Source organism: Leiobunum rupestre, chromosome 11, assembly GCF_980474605.1.
Source record: "Leiobunum rupestre chromosome 11, qqLeiRupe1.1.hap1, whole genome shotgun sequence".
Lineage (NCBI taxonomy): Eukaryota > Metazoa > Arthropoda > Arachnida > Opiliones > Sclerosomatidae > Leiobunum > Leiobunum rupestre.
In genome coordinates, this window is record NC_143394.1 from 32,187,933 (window position 1) to 32,208,981 (window position 21,049).

Consider the following 21,049-nt stretch of genomic DNA (forward strand, 5'->3'; position numbering starts at 1 on the left):
ACGCTATTAAGCGGGCACCATGCTTACGAGAAACCACACCGTAAGTCACATCAAGAGTGTATTCAGGTGAGGTAAACAGAGAATTGGTGACCAGCCTTGTGATTCTTGGAAGAAAACCATGGCCGTTCGCCTTTCCTCGCGCTATTTGCTCTCTGTGTATGCGGGAATATCTTCAGGTCATCATTTGGTCATCGTTGTCAAAGGGCCACACCGGCGTTTGAATAAATTCAGCCCGGATTAAGCACGTGGTAGCAGATACGACCAATCATAAAACCTTGTTGAGGTTAACGGTAATAGTGAGGTTAGGGAGCTGTTGGCTCTCGTGGCATGAAGGGCTTGCCACCACCCTCCTACGCATTGTAACCCGGCCGCCTGAATTAAAGGCTTTAAAAGTCGCTTGATTACTTAGGCCTATGGTGGTGCCTTGCGTATTAGCCTAGCTGATTATGATATTCTGGAAACAAGCGCGTGAAACTGCTCCCTTTAAAATCTGTGAAAACAATGTACACTTTTTTTCCCTTCGTCGTTGCAAATTTTATTATACCTTTAGAATATACAACTCATAAGGTTCTTTGAATATAAATTAAACAGACAATGACCTTTGACCATTGTTAAAAAACGAAACTTCTATTTGAAGGATTTTGTAGAGTGAGTGGTCTTTGAAGAATGGATGGAAAAGAAAGCGTCAATATCGATGACGTTAAGGCGTACATCGATCCACGAATCTCGGATAAAGACAAGCATCCCGAATGTGGAAACGGTTCATCAGAAACGTGATGAATCGTTCCATGCCCAAGCCGTAGCCTCCGTGAGGGCAAGTGCCATATTTGCGCTGTAATCAAAAGAATTTTCATTTTTATCCGTTCAATGGACCAGCGTGGTTTAGGCCATGCGTAGGAACTACCATCATACAGTCTACGCTACCATACAGCAAATATTACATAATCGAGTTTTTCATATTAAAATAGAATAAATATAAAATTTAAGTATACCAATTGAGTTTTTCTAGCAATATGAGAATCCCTTATGACTCGTCAACACAATCAGAGAAGAAAACCTCAAGGTTACGAGTTGTATTAATTGTTATAAAACAAAATTTACGTGGTATCGAGGTAGGTGCCCATTTGCCCCTCCCGTTGACCTGGCAATACAACTGAAAATTACCTTTCAAGAAACCAATTAATGAAATACCATGGCCACTACACCATTTTAGATCAATGTTCATAAGACACTCAATCATTTTGAAAAAGGTACTTAAATCATTCATAAGAACAATGGTCGACATTATAGCTACAACCAGAAGTATATAAAATATATATTTGATATAAGTAACCAGTTGCCACATTAGAATGAAACATGTATTTTAGCAGGCACAAAGGCTTCAAATCAAATTCCAATGAGCATTAATTTCCTGCTAAAACGTAGATGTTTACAACACATCATGACGAAAATATACTGCATATATAACTTCGCCTTACTATGTATAATATAAAATCACACTGCCTAGGGGTATTTACTAATTTATTAACCATATTCAATGATGTAATAATTTTAGGAAATTGATTTTATGCCGACCTATTTTTGCTACCAAAATGACTTAAAAAATCAACAGGATCCAGCAAATATGTGTGTCAAACGAGTTGCATATACTTATGAATGTCTCACGTCGAGGCATATACTTATGAATGTCTCACGTCGAGGCATATACTTATGAATGTCTCACGTCGAGGCATATACTTATGAATGTCTCACGTCGAGGCATATACTTATGAATGTCTCACGTCGAGGCATATACTTATGAATGTCTCACGTCGAGGCATATACTTATGAATGTCTCACGTCGAGGCATATACTTATGAATGTCTCACGTCGAGGCATATACTTCTGGTAAAACCTTTTTACATAGAACCTCAAATCAATAAGTCAGCGAATCCGTTTTCTTAAAAATTAGAACTAAAGTCAGTTTAAGAGAGCAGTGTAATGTAGGCTGGATTCAATAGAGCTCTTGGATGATTGCACAGGCTTAACCTGGTTATTCAAAAACGAATCTAAAATCGTAAGCAAGACTACAAGATTCATTCAACAGACAACGTTATGACGTAGGGGAAGACAGCCTTCTTGCCACAGATTTTTCATACTCAAATTCCATCTTCAAAATATATTTTAGCAAAATTTTCCCGAATCACAGACTGCTTAGGCATTGTTTCACAATAATTCTAAAACTAAAAAAAGCGAGAACCACGTCAGCTACGCAGTTCGCGAACATTCGACTCATTCCACTTCCGACCATGAAAAGACCCCATCTTTTATTTTATGAATCTTGTGGGGTACAACCGTTTAAAATTACCAAAACCTTAAGGGGGAAGACTACAGTGGCCATTGTCTACTTTCGCGCTATTTCAAGCTGAACTCTTTTTATTTTGTATTTTAACTTATAAAATTAATATTTAAGTGTAGAACAGCCTCTTGTTTAGTGACTTAAATAATTTTGACCATTTTAAATTTAAAAGTAATTCAGTTATTACGTTTTAATTCGGACCCCCGGAGGTAAGCAAGTTGGGCAAGCGCCCAAACTACCCTTTAGTTAGGACCTAATATCTCGTTAACTATTAATATTAGAATTATCAAAATTATTTTAAGCACTAGAGGAAGGTTCAGCCTAATCTATACTATATTCCTAAGTGTCTTCTGTCTGTCTGTTTCTCTATAGGCGTCCGAGCCGTTCAACCTAGGACCGCCAAATTTCTCACAGCTATTCTTATGGCTCAAAGGCAGCGAGTCGCGCTATTTTCATCGATTTCCAATTTCGGTTACGTTAATTAATTAAATAATGGTAAAAAGCGAGTCGAAATCTATGTACTTTTGCCCCTGGAAAGGTGCCGTGAATCCTGCAACCTACATACACCTATACGACCAATATTTTTCTGCCTCAGTCAATTTCGCGGCTGCGTCATCGTCACTTGGAGAATAGAGACTAGAAGGGGGGGGGGGGTAATTGAACGTAACATTTCGGAGACCCCTCCCCATTGTAACATTTAGTGTACCAAAGACCGAAGAGTATAGCTTTAAATTCTACATTTTCCTTTTAAGGCAGTATGTTTTTCATATTTATGTCACCAGGTTTAATATAAGCTAGCGGTGATTGGCGCCAAATTTCTCACAGCTATTCTTATGGCGCAAAGGCAGCGATTTCCCATTAATTTAATTAATGAAATCATGTATTTTTTCCCCTGGAAAGGTGCCGTGAATCCTGCAACCTACATACACCTATACAACCAATATTTTTCTGCCTCAGTCAATTAGCGGCTGCGCTGGGAGGGGGGAAGGGTTTTGTTTATGCCTAAGTCTTCACGGGATTTGAGTTCTAGCTGGGGCCCGGACGAAGGACGGGCTACCCAGCTAGTAAGAAAAATATAATTCAATTGTGTAATTGTTAAAACAGAAACGTTTAGCTTGAACGAAAAAGAGGCTTTTACTGTATTCTTCCCCCTTAACCCCGGAAAAAAATTGATCGTCGGGGTCCCCGTACGAACACTAGATGTAGAACTACTATCAATTTTTTCACAATTGTTAAATTATTATTTTATCCTTGTTTGTGTGCCTTCATAAAAAATCTGTTTTATTAACTCGTATAATAGCAGTTCATCACAACAATTATGTCTAAAACGGGGGTTTTCAAACCAGCTTTAATGTTTCTAGCTAAGCTAAGCTAAAATTACGTGTTCTGCTGTTGGCCTACCACCAGGGTATTTGTTTAGAAGGAAAGTAAATTTAAAGGGTGACAGGCCGAAGAAAACCTAGGCCTTTAAATTGTATCCTCTTTTGAAATCTTATGTCGCTAACAGTGTTACCTAAATGTCACATTTTTAGAATAAAGTCCATGTCAGTGGCATAAAGTGGCAAATATGGCCAAAAGTGGCAAATATGGCAAAAAGTGACAAATAGTGACTAATAATCAATAAATGCATTTAAATGATGTAAATAATATCTTTCAGAGATGTAGCATCACTTACATGTGAGATAATGTTTCAGTTTTTCACAAAAGAACCATTAAAAACACCTTAAAGATATATAGCAGACGAATTCAAACTCAGGAAAAATCGTTGAAAAATAGCCAAAAGAAATTACTAGATTGGGCTATAATTGAGTATCTAGCCCAAAACCTGACAACTAATACAGTATATTTGTCTAAAATAGCACAAATATTATTTTCCTTTCGTATGTTTTTTTATTTTTATTAAAATTTATTATTTCCCACTTTTTGGCATATTAGCCAGTAAAAGTATTATTCGCCATGTCGGTATTTACCACTTTTTGCCACATTATTTGACACCTGACATTTACCCCTTCGGAACACTGGTCGCTAATTTCATAATTTATTAGGGGAAGCAGATAATTGAATCAAAGTAGTTATATTAATTAAATTGAATAAGTTATAAAACATTACGGGTTTATTTCAACTTTTAAAGTCGTAGCCCTTTCTATACATATCGATCTAGTACCCTAGTAGCATAAGCATGGCCGAATAAAGAGGTTTCACCCAAGGGACACTAACGCGATGACAACCTACAAATGTTCTTGGGTGCTCCTTCAATACTAAAAATTTTCCTCCTTGATCTCCTTAAAGGCCGACTACATATATCTTCGGTTTACTCTGTCTTTCACTGGAAGTAGGCTTACTGCAATACACGTGTGCCATGCAGTCAGCCTACTTCCAGTGAAAGACAGAGTAAACCGAAGATTTATGTAGTCGGCCTTTAATACAACCCTAAGATATGTTTTAAGCAAGTTTGGGTCATTTTATACCAATATAGAACTTGGGAATGCTGGTAAAATTTAAATAAAAAATGATAGAAAAATTAGTTATGGATATATATCTAGTTAGCATTACTATAAGAAGTTTCATTAAAAAAATTATATATTTTTACGGAAGAATTGTCAGGGTTGAAAAAAAAACCCGTTTTTTTAACAAAAACCCTAAAAACCCTTCTTTTTGATTTAAATCAGGTTTTTTTTAAACACTGATTTATTTTACTTATAATCTCTTTTTCGCTTTTGTTTAGACGTGCATAAATATTACTATTATTTCAAGTCTCACGTTACCAGAACAAAGTTTTAGTTTTAATTTCATTTTGAATAAATGCAGGGTGATCAGGGTGAAATATAGGATGAAGAAGGGTGGACGACGACGTAATCTTTTTGGGTTATATACAACACGAGAAAACCTAATTAATATATAGGATGGTATTGAAAATATAGGAAAGGTGTTAACCTTGTAAATGTTTTAGAAATGTAATCATTTTGGTAAGAAAATGTGCAAACATTTTGTAATAATTTTTAGTTAATTAAAAAACCATTGGTTTTTTCCAAAAAATCAGTTGGTTTAAACCAGCCAACCCTGATATGGCGTAGAATATACTCTAGTTATATCCCTTTTAATTCAAATACATGCCCAATCTCACTCCATTTTGATTGGATAAATTAACCGGAAAAATTACCTTGGTATCAATTTTTAAAGCTGTATGACAATTACTAACAATTCAGCTGTTTTTTATTACCATGCATTTCAATATATAAAAGAGGTCACGTGATTACGTTAGATTAATCGTGCAGTCACGACCAACTTTGATCTCTCGAGCTACAGCGGCCATCTCATTCGTTGACGTTTCTGTGTTAACCTATGAGCAAAAGATGTGTATGACGTGAGCGCCCCTAGCGGATTATTATTTTTAGAATAGTTTTTACATTGAAGCCAATATAAAAACCGAGCGTGGCGCTGAACTCCTACACGTTATAGTACAGTTTATAGGAGGAAAATCCTTGCTCGCGGACTTTCGACGAATGTGTTGGCCGTTGTAGCGCTTGATCAGAAAGATTATTATATTTGTCCACGGATGATCACAAGCTGACTTGTACTAGCCAATTTCTGTACAACGTAATGTGTTTACAGCCTCCTTACCATTTACTTGTTTTAATGTAAAATGGGGAGCTCACAGGACCGTTAAAAGACAACACCGCCTAACAAAGCATCTGTCTGGTTTCAGAGAATATCTCAATGTACTTGCCTATTGAGAATGTACTATAACTACGTGGACCTTTCATTAGTTCATCGCGAAATAGGAAAAAGCGCCAAGATCAACGAACAAAAAGATTAACAAGATTATAAATATTGCAGTGTCAAAATAACATCTACATTTGAATTTACACAACGATGCCTTGTAAAAAGTCAAATATTTTAGCAAAACCAGTAACACCAAATGTTACTGTTAGTAGACATAAACAAAACGTCTCTAATTTGAGCCTGAGCCAGGGCCATGTAATCGGAGAAACTACATTATCCCCTATGCGCGGTGCCTACCCCCTTCGCTGTGCATACTAGTTGGGGCATTAAAAAAGGTAGGTGCCTGTAAACTTCCTAAACAAAGTTGAACCAGAGAGCTTACGCAAAATCCCGCCCTAGTCGCTAGTATCATCTGACATTACTTTCCCAAATTCCCAACTTTGAGGCGTCTTCTGATTGGTTGAAGCTCTTAGGGTGGGGGAAACTGGGGGCTTGCATCTCTGATTACATGGAAACCATTGGCAAATGGGGAACAAGGTTCAAATTAGAGACTCTGTTAATAATAGACATTTGTCTACTTAGTTTTGGTTACACTGCACTTAATAACAGTGAAATTATAAACTAGAAACATGCCGAAGGAAAAATTGAATGAAAAATGGGAAATATTTAGAAAAATTGGCAACAAACACAAGGAGAAGCTAACGCAGAGTTGTGTACAAATTTCATTGAACGAACCTTTACTCTGAACGTTTTACGGAAGGGGAAAGAAAATTTCCGAATTTTCCCCTTCCGTCTAACCAATGAAAAGTGTACACAAGAAAATGCACGATTTTTTACGTGCATTTTTCCTTGTGTGGGGTGCTGTGTTTGCTGTTCCTAGCGGGCAACGATCAGGGCGGGGCGAGACCATTATTATCCAGCGATTCTTTTTTTGCTTTGCTTCCAAATAATCCACAATACTTTTTATTTAGTGGTCAATATTTATCACAATAGCGAAAAATCACTGATAAAAGTGATAGAAAAATTTAGTTTTAGAGAATTTTTGTAATATTTTAATACCAATTGGAAATTTCAAATTAGTCACATAAATTTAATAATTAGTTAAGTACACAATGAATAATTAGTTAAAATATTTTATTTTCGGTTTTTAAATGGTTAGTACAAAATTTAGAGCTCAAATATAACTATTAGAAAATTAAGACTCGAATTGGCCTCAAAAAGAGTTAAAATCCATTTCTTATGGACCCATAAGACTCGAATGAGTATTAAAAAATTGGACTCATAAGTCCAACTTTCCAAGACTCTCGAGACTCGACTGAAAACCTAGAAACCAATACTCACACACCCCTAGCAATGATGTCACATATCGGGAGTTTCAACCTGGTTTTAAAACATCAACATAACAGCGTGGCCGTATACATTTTGGCTCTTGAGCTATTTATAGGTTTAATTTATGGCTTACATTATAGTTCACTCATCAGCACATCTTTCACACCTAAAGAGTGTCTTAGAAAACGTGTTTCTAATGGCTAAAGATAAGCCCTTCATATCTAACACTCAGTCAATCAATCATACATTAATAGTGAAAGGTTGCCCTACCTGATCGGTGTACCAGAAGTAGTTTTTGGGGTCAATGCCTTCCCTCTTGTAGCCAGCTAGAAGCTCCTCGTAGTCCCAAATCCTCATCGAGCCTCCCACGATTTCACCCACACCTGGCACCAGAACATCCACCTGTTTTGACCATTAACACAAATGCATAAATTATACCAAACTAAGTTGAATATTAGTTTCATTTCATTATAACCAATTGATGCATACCGATTCAGTTAACCTCTGATCTTCTGGGCACTTTTGCATATAGAATGATTTTATCGCCACAGGGAAACGGCACAGCATTATTACCTAAAACAAGAATAGATATTTCTTTATTATTTAAAGATAGGGCAAAATATCAACACACCAATGCATGTCCAATTTTTTTTTTTTTTGGATGCTTAAGACAATATTGAACATTTCCGTGTCAAAATTATTTTGCAGAAATGAAAATTCGCAGAAATATTAATTTTGTAAAATTATTGTTTTTTAGCGTTACCTTTCGCCATAATTCGGCCTTGTTGTAGGTGACGTAGGATACGCGATGGACTTAAAAGAAATAAATATTCAATAAAATTAATGCATTGTCCAATTTATATTGGCGGAAATGGTTAAACTAGCATAAATTAAATGTTAGTAAAACTTTTTACATGGCCACGCTCCTATGCAAAATTTTGGCAAAGCACAATAATAATAATAAAAGCTTTTTAGTCAGAGATATCCTTTTCAGTGTGGTACACTGATTTACAAAAGGGTCTCTACCTATTTAAATTAATAAATTAGTAAATAGTGTACAATATTTTAAACAGTTCGTGGTATTTACATTCAATTTTATAGGCTGACAGCCCAATACGGCTTTATTGAAGACGTCTAATGTTTGGCAATTTCTAATTATGTCCAGTAGACCATGCCATAATTATATAAGAGTGAAAAAAGTATCGTGGAAAAATACCAAAATATAACCATAAACTAAGTGTTACCAAGAAAAAATAGAAAATACTTTGTCCCCGCCCAATCTTGCACGAAACAAAATTTAGTGTACCCTACTATACCACAAATGGAAAAGTAACTCTAGAAAACGTTAATTTTTAAAATTAATATCTCAGCTAATTTTTATTGACGCAGAAATATTCAGTATCATCTTAACTATCCAAAAAAAATAAAATTGGACAGGCGTTGGTGCGTTGATGTTCACCCAAAGAAAGATTTATTTAATAAAGAACCAATAAAATTCAAACATACTTCATTAATTTCATCAGTCATTTTCCTCTCTGGCATTTCTGGAATGTCTTCACCAAACTCGTAAAAAGAACCGTCTTCTTTAGTTATGTTGTGGCTTTTGAGGTACTCAATGGCTTCCGTGTAGTTCATACGTCGAAATGGCCTTTTTAAGGGCTTAAATTGCTAAAATACACCAAAATTATTAAATTGATCAAATAATAATCATTTAAATAGAAAGACTTACAGGGTTAAACTCATAAACCAAGTGTGCCAAGGGTGACTTTAACACACGATCTACAACATCACAAATCAGATCTTCTAGCCTGTCTAAAAGGTTGTCAAATGATATAAAGGGACATTCAGCTTCAATGTGTGAAAATTCTGCAACATGTCTTCTGGTTCTGGACTGTTCGGCGCGGTAAGATTGGGCAATGCAAAAGACATCTCCCAATGAAGGGATGACAGTTTCAAGATAGAGTTGGGAAGACTGAGTCAAATAGGCTTCTTGCCCAAAATAATCCAATTTAAACAGTGTTGATCCGCCTTCAACTTGCGCTTGGACCAAAGTAGGAGGAGTTACTTCAACGTAACCTCTGCTATAGAAATGGTCCCTAAAACACCTCATAACCGTGGCACGCATGGCCATCATTTTGGATAGCTACATTATGAAAATGTTAAATTTAGAAAGCATTTTTCAAATAATAATACACGTTTGTGTAAGATATAAGTGTACCGTTTCACCCCTGAGCATTAAATGCCTGTTATCAAGTTGTACATCAACGTGCGATTCTTCGTTCAATGCATTGTCAATTCCACCAGCTGGAGAGGCACCAACTAACTCCCAATAATCGCAGATAAGCTCATGGTTTCCGGGCGCAGTTTTTCCCTCCGGAACCTCTTTTATCAACCCATAAAGGCATACAGTTGATTCTGTGTTCAACACCACTGCTTCATAGCACTGGCACTGAATAAAAATAAGATTAATAATTATAGTTATAGTTAAGTTTAACAAAATATAGCTAAATTACGTACCAAGTCCTCCGACAATAAACTCTGAAGAAAACCGGTACCATCTCTTAGAACAATAAACATCATAGCTTTTCCTTGTCTCCTTAGCCGATGAACCCAACCAAATACTTTCACCCTTTGGTTGCGGTTTTCTGTACCATCTCTAATTTTAATTTGTTTAGCTTCAGGTAATGAAGTATCTAATTTCATTACAATTTTCTTTGCTTCTTCCAGGTTTTTTTCTCTCCTTTCAATATCTTCAGCTTCTCGCTTCTCTTTCTCTAGGTTTTTAGCATTTTCTCTAGCCCAAATTTTTTTTATCTTTTTAATTTGAGACTGGGATGCAAGGTCCCATACTTTGTTTTCATCTTTAGCATCAACATAAATTTTTGGAAATGGCTCTTTCCCTGCTTTGCGCATAGCCTGTAAAATGGTTTTGAGAGGTTCGTTTTCTGACCCATCACCAGTCTCGTCACTTCCAACTTTCTCAGAAGTATATATAGCTAATTGAAAAATAAAAGAGATATTCAATTCTAAATACTGTACTTCATAAATTAATAATTATTAGTGGTATATGAAAAGAAAAATTATACGTCAAAACATCAAAACTATCTAATGATGTAACAAAATATTAAAAAAAGATAAAATTACATCATTATTGCATCACCACATTCACACATTGACAGCGGGTATTAGCACAGTCCTAACTAAATTTTAATAATAAAAATTATTTACCAATTTCAACTTCCCCCATTTTCGTGGAACTTAACTCACAATTGTAATAAATTATAAATTACTATATTTAATTAATAAAAACACTTGAATTCTGCCGGTAGGAACTTGAGCGCGAAATTCGGTCACGACACGTGAACGTACGAAGTCTACGAACTACGAAGAAAATATGCAGAAATGATAACGAAAAACAAAAGGGGAATTTATACATTTCCAAGTGCTGCCATCATCTGCAAACAAATTTATCTTTCCATAGACGAAAAATGACATCTCTAATTCACTATTAGTATACTCTTTGGTACATGGTAAAATTTTATTGGGTTCTGCTGCTGTATCGTCTGCTTGTAAGCTATATTAATTAAATACGTGGTTGTTGTTTTACAGAAAATTTCGTGATTTAATTAATAATTACAGTTTTAAAATAATAAAATTATTATTAATAGAGGTGTGGTGGTTTTAATACTACACTGGGTTTTAATTTTTTTCTATTTAAACATATTTTGATAGTATAAATACAATGAAACTTGTGGGAGAAGGTACCGATTCCTTATTCCAACAGTATACAATTAAAGAAATACAAGATATTGAGAAAAAATTAAGGTAGAATAAGGTTGAAATTATAAAATTAAGAAACTGCTGGATGTTAACAAATGTTTTATATTATAAGGAATGACATTGAAAAGAAGAAAGAAGATTTGAGGCAGATGGTTGGGTAAAATTGACAATTTGACACTGACACTTAGCATGACAATATAAGTAAGATCAAGATTTTAATAAGAAATATAATATAGGGAGAGGTACCAAGACTTAATGAGTGCTGCTGATACAATAACAGACATGAGAGTTAGCGCAGATAAAGTACAGGTTAATGTAAGCTTGTATTTCACGAGTAAAATACTTAATTTACTATAAAAATCAGGTCACCCACCATATAAAAATAATGGAGCAAAGATGTACTAACATGTACTCTCAATCAACACCTAGTGGGATTCTTCAAAGTTCTTCGTTTAAAGTTTTGTAAATAAACAATCTATCAGATAGTTTAGGTAATTAGATTTAATATTAAATACTCTTAAAGGCAACAACCAAATGAAGGTGTTTTTTCTCTTGGGGCTCAAATGAAAATCCTAATGGATATGCCTAATATGGTAGGTGAATTAAATAAAAATTCATCTTGGGGAAATGTTATTTTAATTCCTTGTAATTCTGCCATCAATAGCTATGGTTTTCAATTGATAATGGTGGTTTCTTAAGAGCAGCTGAGCTCTTTCTATTATCGCTTCATATAAATTCGTCCCTGAGTTTTGATTTTGCTAAAGGCATTATTGATATGAATAGATTCACAGTGGTCCAAAACCAAATTACTCTTATTAGGAAGTTTCGTTATACAATTTTAAGAGTAAGCATCCGCATTTAATTTAAAATTTACCATCATTGTTTATTTGAAATGTATTATATTTTTTAAGCTATCTCGAGATGCCATGAAAAAAGAAAATTCTTCCGATTCTGTAAATTATTTTTCCCTTTAGTAGTTAACAGCGTTTACCCTTGTTTATCTTAAATACAATATTCAAAATTCCCAGGAGTTGACCAATATTTTGTGCTGCCTATTGTTATTAGATGACGCTACACCCAAAACCTTATTCGAAGAATTTCTTGATATGAGATTAAATTCAGTTGATGCCGTTTTAAAATTAGACAAAGGTATTTTAATGATGATAAAACTTGAAAACCAAATATGTTTCAACCATATTAATTTGTTCAGATTCAAGCACTAAGGAACAAGTACGAGAAGTGGCTGAACTTATCTGTAACACTATTAACTTAATTAATTCAGTATTTAGTCCAAGTGGTACGTGGTTTGACTAGTTACTCCCATTTAGATTAGTTATTAAAACTAAATTAATACCTTAGGTGAATCCAGCAATTTACTCTTGGAGTATAACAGTATAGCTTCACCTAATAGAGGTTTTAAACATTATCTAAATTTACATTAAATTGAGATTCAGTGCCTTAATTAGTATAAAATTTACAGAGTCTTTAATAAACGTCGATTTATCGCCTGTTTTCACTCATTTACCATCCAGTGTTAAAGGTTAGTTTGAGATAAGTGTTTATTATTCTGAGGCGCCAAACTGGAAAAAAAACTAAATATGATCAATTACATAGAATAGAAAGCACTTTTATAGAATAGGGAAGAAAAAAATTGTAGTATAAAAATTTTAATATAATAAGTACAAAATCTTCTGTATAATAATGACGAAAACCATTTTTGAATAGAAACAAAAACTTATAGTATAGAATAGAAACGAAAATTTTTATTGAAAAGAAACGAAAACTTATATTACAGAAAAGAAACCAAAAATTTTATAGAATAGAAACGAAAAATTTTACAATCTTTATCTCACTCGCTTGAGTCCTCGACTCACTCACTCGCACTCGCACTCACTCACTCACTCTGTTACTATTATATGAAAGTTTTCATATTATTAAAGCAAGTTTTCGATTCCGTTCCATAAACGTTTTCGTTTCTCTTCTATAAAGGTTTCCGTTTTTATTCCATAAAATTTTTCAATTCTATTCCATATATGTTTTCGTTTCTATTCTATAAAAGTTTTCGTTTCTATTCCATAAAAGTTTTCGTTTCTGTTCCATAAAATTTTCGTTTCTATTCCATAAATGTTTTAGTTTCTATTCTATAAATGTTTTCGTTTCTATACCATAAATGTTTTCGTTTCTATTCTATAAAACTTTATTTTCTATTCCATAAATGTTTTCGTTTCTATTCCATAAATGTTTTAGTTTCTATCCAATAAATGTTTTCGTTTCTATACCATAAATGTTTTCGTTTCTATACCATAAATTTTTTCGTTTTTATTTTCTATAAAAGTGATTTGTATTCAATGTTATTGATTATAATTAGTTTTTTTTTTCGGTTTGGCGCCTCATATATTCTTGTTGGTTTTATGGGGTGGCTTCTATTACTACGAACCCCCCGCTGTCCTCTATTGACGTCATCTTTGTGGGCCAATTAAACGATTTGATAACAACTACGGCACACTTATTTTAGTGACGTTTTTGGTAAGGGCCATTGAAAACAATTTGAAGTCACGACCGGTTTTTAAGGGGCGTGTCGAAAGTTCTTACCCATATTCCATCAAGAATTAAATATTTTTAAAAATAAAAATAATTTTAACATAATGCAGAATTTAAACCAAAAATTAACACTGAACTTCCAATGATATCCATGGAAGCCATGCAAAAAACTAGTCTAAGATGGCTTGAAAAGTAAACCACTTTTCGCTTTCATTAACAACATTCTACATTCCAAAATCCTAATTAATCTTTAATGCCATTTAATCAGCGTTGTAAATCTAGTTCAGGACAAACTTAAGAGTTTGCTTCAGTACGTTACTTCCGTAAAGGGTCTAGCGGCTATCTGCAATAGTCTTGATGATAAGCTAAATGAGGTACCCTAAAATAAAAATAATGCGTTTCGCAATTGACTTCAAAATTTTGCTAATTTCCTTCGCTCTACTAACAAAGATCTGCGACGATACGTGGCAGGATATCTGCGCTAAAGTGTTCACGCGATCATTTTCGCCTTACGATGACATGTTAAAAACGATTTTCATCGAGAGAATTAAGGTATAATTGAGCGATAAGGGCACTTTTTGAGAAAGAAAACAAAGTTCTGAAATATTTTCTTACGAAGTTAATATGGGACAGCAGCTCCGAGAAAATATTCAACGGTTGCCAAAACAACCTCAATGAAACGTTACACGCTTTGTCAGGAGAAAACTGGTCAAAAACTGAAAAAGATTTGACAAAATTCATTTGGGCCGAATCACCGAACGATTTAACTATAAAACCAGGATGGCTAATGTCAAACTCAGCTGATGCCAATTTGGAAGGAGGAATTTTGGGATTGAAATCTCAGGGTTTTACACCACAGATACAAAAGTATTTCTAAATTGGCATTTTACACCTAGGAGTAACAAACAAGGAGAACGCAACCCGTCAAAAGTCGTGGATTTTCTTGGGTACGTTTTTCATTGGCTAGACGCTTTAGAGCCTGCTGCCGTCGGAAGGGGAAAATTCGGAAATTGTCTTCCCCCCCCCCGCGCTCGTAAAACTTTCGTAAAGGCTCGTGACGCTCGTCCAATGAAATTCGTACACAACCCTTCGTTAGCGTGTTTAAAGGCTAGCTGCGTTCTCCTTGTGTTTGTTTCTCCTAGTTACACTGTCTTAAAGCGATTCGAAATAAGTTATTTTCGTTCCAGTTTATGTTATAATTTAGATCTTAAATTAAAAGAGCTACTGGAGGATCTAGAATCTTTTGGGACATCTTCAAACGAGGATACAACGCGTCAGTCCGAAATTAAAGATTTGAAAAGCTACACTCGTAATTCCACTAAAATACTGGTGGGAACCTTGCTAAAGTTTATGACTGACCTTTGCAATAAAAACACATCCCAATACGTCCATTGGTAATGGAGACCTTTACGCGTAAGGTAAAACAACGCAACTTATAGATTATTTCGGTAGGTACCCTTTCATTGGCCGTTTCTGCTCGGCGCTGACGGAGTTGAGTCCTAACCTGAAGCTGTGCTTCGCTCCTGTTGCCGTGAAAACGAAAGTAAGGGTTAAACACTTAAGCTTACGTACGTTTTAAAGGTTAATTAACGAAATGTAGGACGATGGTGGAGATTGGAACCCGGTGAAAGAGATGATACAGAATTGCGGATATCAAGCTCTCAACTTGTGGGGAGTCGAATTCATATCGAAAGAGCTAGACGCTTTAAAGCTAGTGTTGCAGTCGTCGGATCCGGCAACTGTCTTGGACAATGCCCTGGTAAGATGTCCATTGGTTCCCATAATTTGCAGAACTAAAGATGGTAACTTTTCAGACGTGGGACGAACGAGAGATCAGCGAAGAGACTGAGGATGGGAAAAGCGTCAAGTCCGTCATCAGGGTACCCATGCAAGCGTCGTCCTTTCTTCAAACCTCACTTTATAATATTTGTACCATGATCAACCAAACAGTAGGACATACCCTTTCAAGGTATGACATACGTGAGGGGCTGATCACTTTGAATTTTACCCGTACACCAACTGCTTAATAAGGAAGTACGTGAAGATTAGGCAGAGGAGGCCGAGATATCGCTAAGATCCGGCAGAGTACGCCGAGATTGCCCGAAGATTAAACATAGTACTTCGAGATTGCGCGAAAATTAGACAGAGTACGCCGAGATTGCGCGAAAACTAGACAGAGTACGCCGAGATTGCGCGAAAACTAGACAGAGTACGCCGAGATAACGCTAAGATCAGACATATTACTTCGAGATTGCGCGAATATTAGACATAGAACTTACGTCGTTAGAGATAGCGCGAATATTATACATATTACGGCGAAATTACGCTAAGATCAGACATAGTACTTCAAGACTGTGTGAAGGTTAGGCAGAGTACGCCAAGATAACGCTAAGATCAGACATATTACTTCGAGGTTGCGCGAAAATTAGACAGAGTACGCCGAGATTGCGTGAAGATTAGGCAGAGTACGCCAATATAACGCTAAGATCAGACATATTACTTCGAGGTTTCGCGAAAATTAGACAGAGTACGCCGAGATTGCGCGAAGATTAGGTAGAGTACGCCAAGATAACGCTAAGATCAGACATATTACTTCGAGGTTGCGCGAAAATTAGACAGAGTACGCCAAGATAACGCTAAGATCAGACATATTACTTCGAGGTTTCGCGAAAATTAGACAGAGTACGCCGAGATTGCGCGAAGATTAGGTAGAGTACGCCAAGATAACGCTAAGATCAGACATATTACTTCGAGGTTGCGCGAGAATTAGACAGAGTACGCCGAGATTGCGCGAAGATTAGGCAGAGTACGCCAAGATAACGCTAATATCAGACATATTACTTCGAGGTTTCGCGAAAATTAGACAGAGTACGCCGAGATTGCGCGAAGATTAGGCAGAGTACGCCAAGATAACGCTAAGAGGTTGCGTGAAAATTAGACATATTACTTAGTGATCGCGCGAATATTAGACATAGTACTTAGGAATAGCGCGAATATTAGACATAGTACGGCGAGATAACGCTAAGATCAGACATAGTACTTCGAGATTACGCTAAGATTAGGCAGAGTACTTCGAGATTGCGCGAATATTAGACATAGTACGGCGAGATTACGCTAAGATCAAACATAGTATTTCGAGAGTACGCTGAGTTTACGCTAAGATCAGACCAAGTACGCCTAAATTACGCTAAGATCAGACCAAGTACGCCTTGATTACGCTAAGATTAGACCAAGTACGCCTTGATTACGCTAAGATTAGACCAAGTACGCCTTGATTACGCTAAGATTTGACAAAGTACGCCGAGATAACGCGAAGATTTGGCCGCGTACCCAAAGATTACATGGAATACAATGAGTACGGAAGAATATTGATTACGTGTCGATATAGAGCGGATTACACCGAGATTACCATCATTACAGGAATCGTGTACTCCGATTAGTCGGAGTGATCAGCTCCTCGGACATGAATTGGACGAAGGATCTTGGAAATCCTTAAACGAACTCGACTCTTTACAGAGACATCATCAAAGGACAGACGAAAGAGATCGTGCAAAGGTCGTTGGAATGTTACAAAGTGGCGTCCACGAGTCTGAATTCGCAAGCGCCGGAAAATCCCCGCTTCGCGCAAATGTACGCCCTTCAACTACTATTTGACCTTCAATATTTGAACGGTGTATTTGGGCCATCCCATCCCGAGTTCCGACCACAGATTGAGGTGGTGGCGGCCACTTTCGAAGCCCTGATCGACCCCTTCGACTTGGACGTTTTCAACCCGGTCCTCAAGAGTAATCTGGCCAGCGCCATACACAGATCAATGGTAAGTCTGCCTTAACAGGGATCAACGACATTCGCTTTATTGCCGCTAGGGGCACTGTTTATTCCTACTATGCAAAATTTGGACGTCTGTGCCTTTCCCGCGACGTTTTTTTGCACTGGATTAATAATTAAAGGACCACAATGGCATTTGAAAAATCTGGGAGAAAATCTAGAAACTTCCCCTCCCTTGTGATAGCAGATCTGGCTAAGTATGGCATTTTTCTAGTCCTATTTCAGGAACGCGCTCTGGAAACCAGTAAAATTGTTTCTTTTTATACAATATAGAGCAACAGTCGGCTCTATCATTGCCACCTGTATTATGAAAAGGGCCCTCGTTATTAGAGATGGCAATGAATCTATCGGATTCTCCGAAAAAACGACTTTACTAGAGAGCGTGGTGCCATCTATTAATGGCAAAGGAAGCTTAAATTCAAAATAGCGAACAATAACGTCGTCAGAGAACTATTGTAGAGTATTATAATTAGACAACTTATACTCTACTTAAGGCCTTTTCACACGAGCCAACTTTTTGACCCAACTAGATGAGTCAACTTGAGTTGAGTCAACTAGTTGGTTCGTGTGAATAAAAGTTCGATGAGTTGATCCACCAAAAAAGTACGCGAGTAAAAAATGGATCACTGATCCATTTTTGCTGACTCAGCATTTTGATTTGAAAAGTTGGCTCGTGTGAAAAGGCCTTTAGTTGACTTTAACCTAAATTATACATCCCATGTAAAAATTACTATAATTTAGGTTATTGTAAAATTTACAAACAAGCCAATCAATGTGAGAGGCACTGTTATGTCCCGCCATTTGGGTCTAAATGTAGGGTAAGCATCTTGGTGTTTGATTTCGACGCTAGCGACTTCTGTTGAAAAAAGAGCTACTTCACGTCAAGCCGACACTTGCTTTAACATTCTTAATTTATTTATATTTTATTGAATATTTGAAATTGTACTTACATCAATTTACAAATAATTAAATGAACATTGGTGTATGTCTCGGTAATTACGCCAAATAGACTTTGCCTCTGTGGTTGCCACTTGACAGCAAAGAAAGGGGTCTGAAGTGGTATTTAACAGGTGGTAAATAACGTTATAATTTAAAAGTGGTAAATAATGGTAGATAATGGTGAATAATAATATAAATTCCATGAATTATTTACAGTATTTAAAACTTAAACCACATTTATGGAGATAAAACCTTTACGATTTAGAACAGACTTGTAGAGTAATGACAACAAAGTTTAAGGTCTTCTAAAGTTGTTTTTTTTTAATGTGTTTCTGGATTTCACATATTATTTTTCAATATAAATCAAGATGTACCATTATTTACCAGTGGTATGCGAAATATTCGAAAAAATTGGTATTTTTGGAACACTGAGCTGTTGTGACCCTTTAAAAAATCATCTGGTAACTCGCGCCAATCATCACTAGTTACTGTTAAACCTGGTACCATAAATGTGAAATTCGTTGATCAGCCATAAACATGGAAGTTCATACTCCCTTTAAAGGCCGACTACATAGTTATTCGGTTTACTCTGTCTTTCACTGGAAGCTGGCTCGCTGCAAGACACATGTGCTATGCAAGCTGCCGACTACCAGTGAGAAACAGAGTAAACCGAGAAAATATGTAGTCGGTCTTTAAGAATAGTAAGCTCGTACATATAGCATCTAGGTAAGGGTGGTGACCATGGACCATATGGTGCAATACTGCAAATGGTACAGCTGAAGTTGAGGAACCTGCAATAGGCATTTCTATAAAATAAGCTACGCTAGTTGGACTGGTTTTTATGTAGCTCATTCGTAGTAGTTCAGTTTAGTTTATACTTAAAAACAGGGTGCCTCGTTTAATTTACTCTTATGTCCAGGGCTTTTCGTAGTAAAATGTCATAGATACGTCACTCGTGACGCAGTAGCAACATCAAAACAATAACTCCAATGTTACTTTATAAAAAGGCCTACTAAGTCAACAAAACAATTACTCCCCCCAATTTTCATCACACTTAAGAAGTTAATTTTAATCTTATAATTTCAGCTACTGTTTGGTCTGCTGTCAACGGAACGCGTGGGCAGCATTTCGGCACAGAGACTGGGACCCCAAAGTCAACCGTACAATCTGTTGATGGCGAATTCCGGAGTGGGTCGATTTTTGCTGTTGCCGTCCAATTCTAAGACGGAGAAAACGCTCAGTCCCGTCGAAGAAAGTAAAAAGATGATGATGCCCCCGCCAAAGATGACTCGCGGTTACGGATCCAGCCCCAGTTTGGGACAAGCGGCCGATGGCGATAATGTCTCCAAGTCCTATTCCTTCTACGATAGATTTTCGGCGATGGGTGCCAGTTGGTTCGGAGGGGGGACGCCTAATCAATAAAAATGCCTAGACGAAAAAACGAAAGGGCATCTATTTATATTTTTGTAAATAACGTACATTGGGTTCATAAAGGTTTATTGAATAGACTGCCTTTTCTTATTCACTAGTTTTATTATAGTTCTCAGCTTTCATTATTAAGTAACCAGTGAAAGGTACATAAGGCTTGTGTAGGCTTCGTGCGTAGTCACAAGTATCGCCGCCAGGGTTGGACATGAGGAATTTTTTTTTTAGTAGTCAGCCTGACTAGTGAGCCTTCTACATTAATTTATTTTAGTAGTCACTGACTAGTGGGGGTATAAAAACCAGAAGGACAGCCGACATTTTGCTTTACCCGTCCGAATTAAATCAGGAATTTATTACCATTTGAGTTACATGACTTTGGCCGATCACAATTTTTTTTTAAATAAACTGGAATTTATGAATATTTAGGTAAATTTTGCACTAGTCAAATTGACTAGTGAGCCCCCAGATTCCGATTAATTTTAGTAGTAGGCGCATTTATTTTAGTAGTCAAATGTCGTGACTAGTGCCTTATGTCCAACCATGGAACTAACTAACGCTCCAGCCCTCATCGCCGCCTACCGACCGAGCTGTCTGCTCGTTCAAAATTATCTCTGCACACAGGTGAAAGTTTCAACGGATAAACATTGAAATTCAGAAGTCGTCTGCTATTTCTTCACATATTTAGTTGACGGATATGAAGACAGATGGCGCTATATTTCTGAAGCTCGAAGCCCATAATACAGCGCAAATTTTTCAGTGGTTTCATAAGTGTGTCAGTAAATCTTCCGTGTTTAAAATTTTCACTGACAGCTATTTCTAGAATGACCACACAATTTTGGGGGACAAAGTCATGAAGCCTAAATACGTGCTCTTTGCCTGATCGTCATATTGAGCGCGCGCGGGAAGCCGTGCCGAGGCGTAGGACCGGCGCGTGACGCTTGTCGCTAGAGGGGCCGATTTCTTCTGAGTATGACGTCAATTGTACGTAACTTCACGTACATCTATCATTAATTATTTCGATACTTAGAAGATTTTTCAGATTCATAATTTTGAATTGTTAATAAAATATTGTAGTATTAGTTATTAGTAATTATTCTAATGGGAAGCAGAACTTAGAATAGTTTCGAAGGTGACGTGGCTCTCTAT

The 21,049-nt window shown here is 36.4% G+C and overlaps 2 protein-coding genes across 3 annotated transcripts; one reads left to right on the plus strand and one right to left on the minus strand.

Annotated features, from left to right (window-relative positions):
* Positions 1-515: 515 nt before the first annotated feature.
* AsnRS (asparagine--tRNA ligase) lies at positions 516-10,775 on the minus strand. Its single transcript, XM_090164126.1, has 8 exons — positions 10,619-10,775; positions 9,908-10,386; positions 9,609-9,839; positions 9,120-9,533; positions 8,897-9,058; positions 7,880-7,963; positions 7,661-7,792; positions 516-832 (listed from the first exon to the last, which is right to left on the minus strand). Exons 1-8 carry the CDS (start codon positions 10,635-10,637, stop codon positions 701-703), a joined length of 1,653 nt encoding a protein of 550 aa, XP_090020252.1. The 5' UTR covers positions 10,638-10,775; the 3' UTR covers positions 516-700.
* Positions 10,776-10,929: 154 nt separating this feature from the next.
* Positions 10,930-19,986, plus strand: Cog1 (conserved oligomeric Golgi complex subunit 1). Of its 2 annotated transcripts, XM_090164125.1 has the most exons (22): positions 11,043-11,060; positions 11,123-11,215; positions 11,283-11,327; positions 11,407-11,473; positions 11,535-11,632; positions 11,694-11,763; positions 11,835-12,014; positions 12,082-12,123; positions 12,199-12,319; positions 12,381-12,467; positions 12,530-12,583; positions 12,651-12,710; positions 13,822-13,903; positions 13,980-14,085; positions 14,162-14,263; positions 14,331-14,578; positions 14,899-15,105; positions 15,164-15,254; positions 15,312-15,470; positions 15,526-15,680; positions 17,228-17,528; positions 19,565-19,986. In XM_090164125.1, exons 2-22 carry the CDS (start codon positions 11,133-11,135, stop codon positions 19,898-19,900), a joined length of 2,694 nt encoding a protein of 897 aa, XP_090020251.1. In that variant the 5' UTR covers positions 11,043-11,060; positions 11,123-11,132; the 3' UTR covers positions 19,901-19,986. The 2 variants fall into 2 exon arrangements, with proteins under 2 accessions (XP_090020250.1, XP_090020251.1); XM_090164124.1 differs by having other exon boundaries at positions 10,930-11,215.
* Positions 19,987-21,049: the final 1,063 nt, after the last annotated feature.

Bases quoted from the DNA above. Each gene is read 5' to 3' on its own strand.
- AsnRS (XM_090164126.1), bottom strand. The intron at 9,534-9,608 runs GTACACTTATAT...TTCATAATGTAG, and splicing joins TAATGCTCAGGGGTGAAACG to CTATCCAAAATGATGGCCAT. The intron at 9,059-9,119 runs GTAAGTCTTTCT...GGTGTATTTTAG, and splicing joins TGGTTTATGAGTTTAACCCT to CAATTTAAGCCCTTAAAAAG.
- Cog1 (XM_090164124.1), top strand. From the start codon at position 11,133: ATGAAACTTGTGGGAGAAGGTACCGATTCCTTATTCCAACAGTATACA. The intron at 11,216-11,282 runs GTAGAATAAGGT...TTATATTATAAG, and splicing joins GATATTGAGAAAAAATTAAG to GAATGACATTGAAAAGAAGA. The intron at 12,584-12,650 runs GTTTTAAACATT...TAAAATTTACAG, and splicing joins TATAGCTTCACCTAATAGAG to AGTCTTTAATAAACGTCGAT.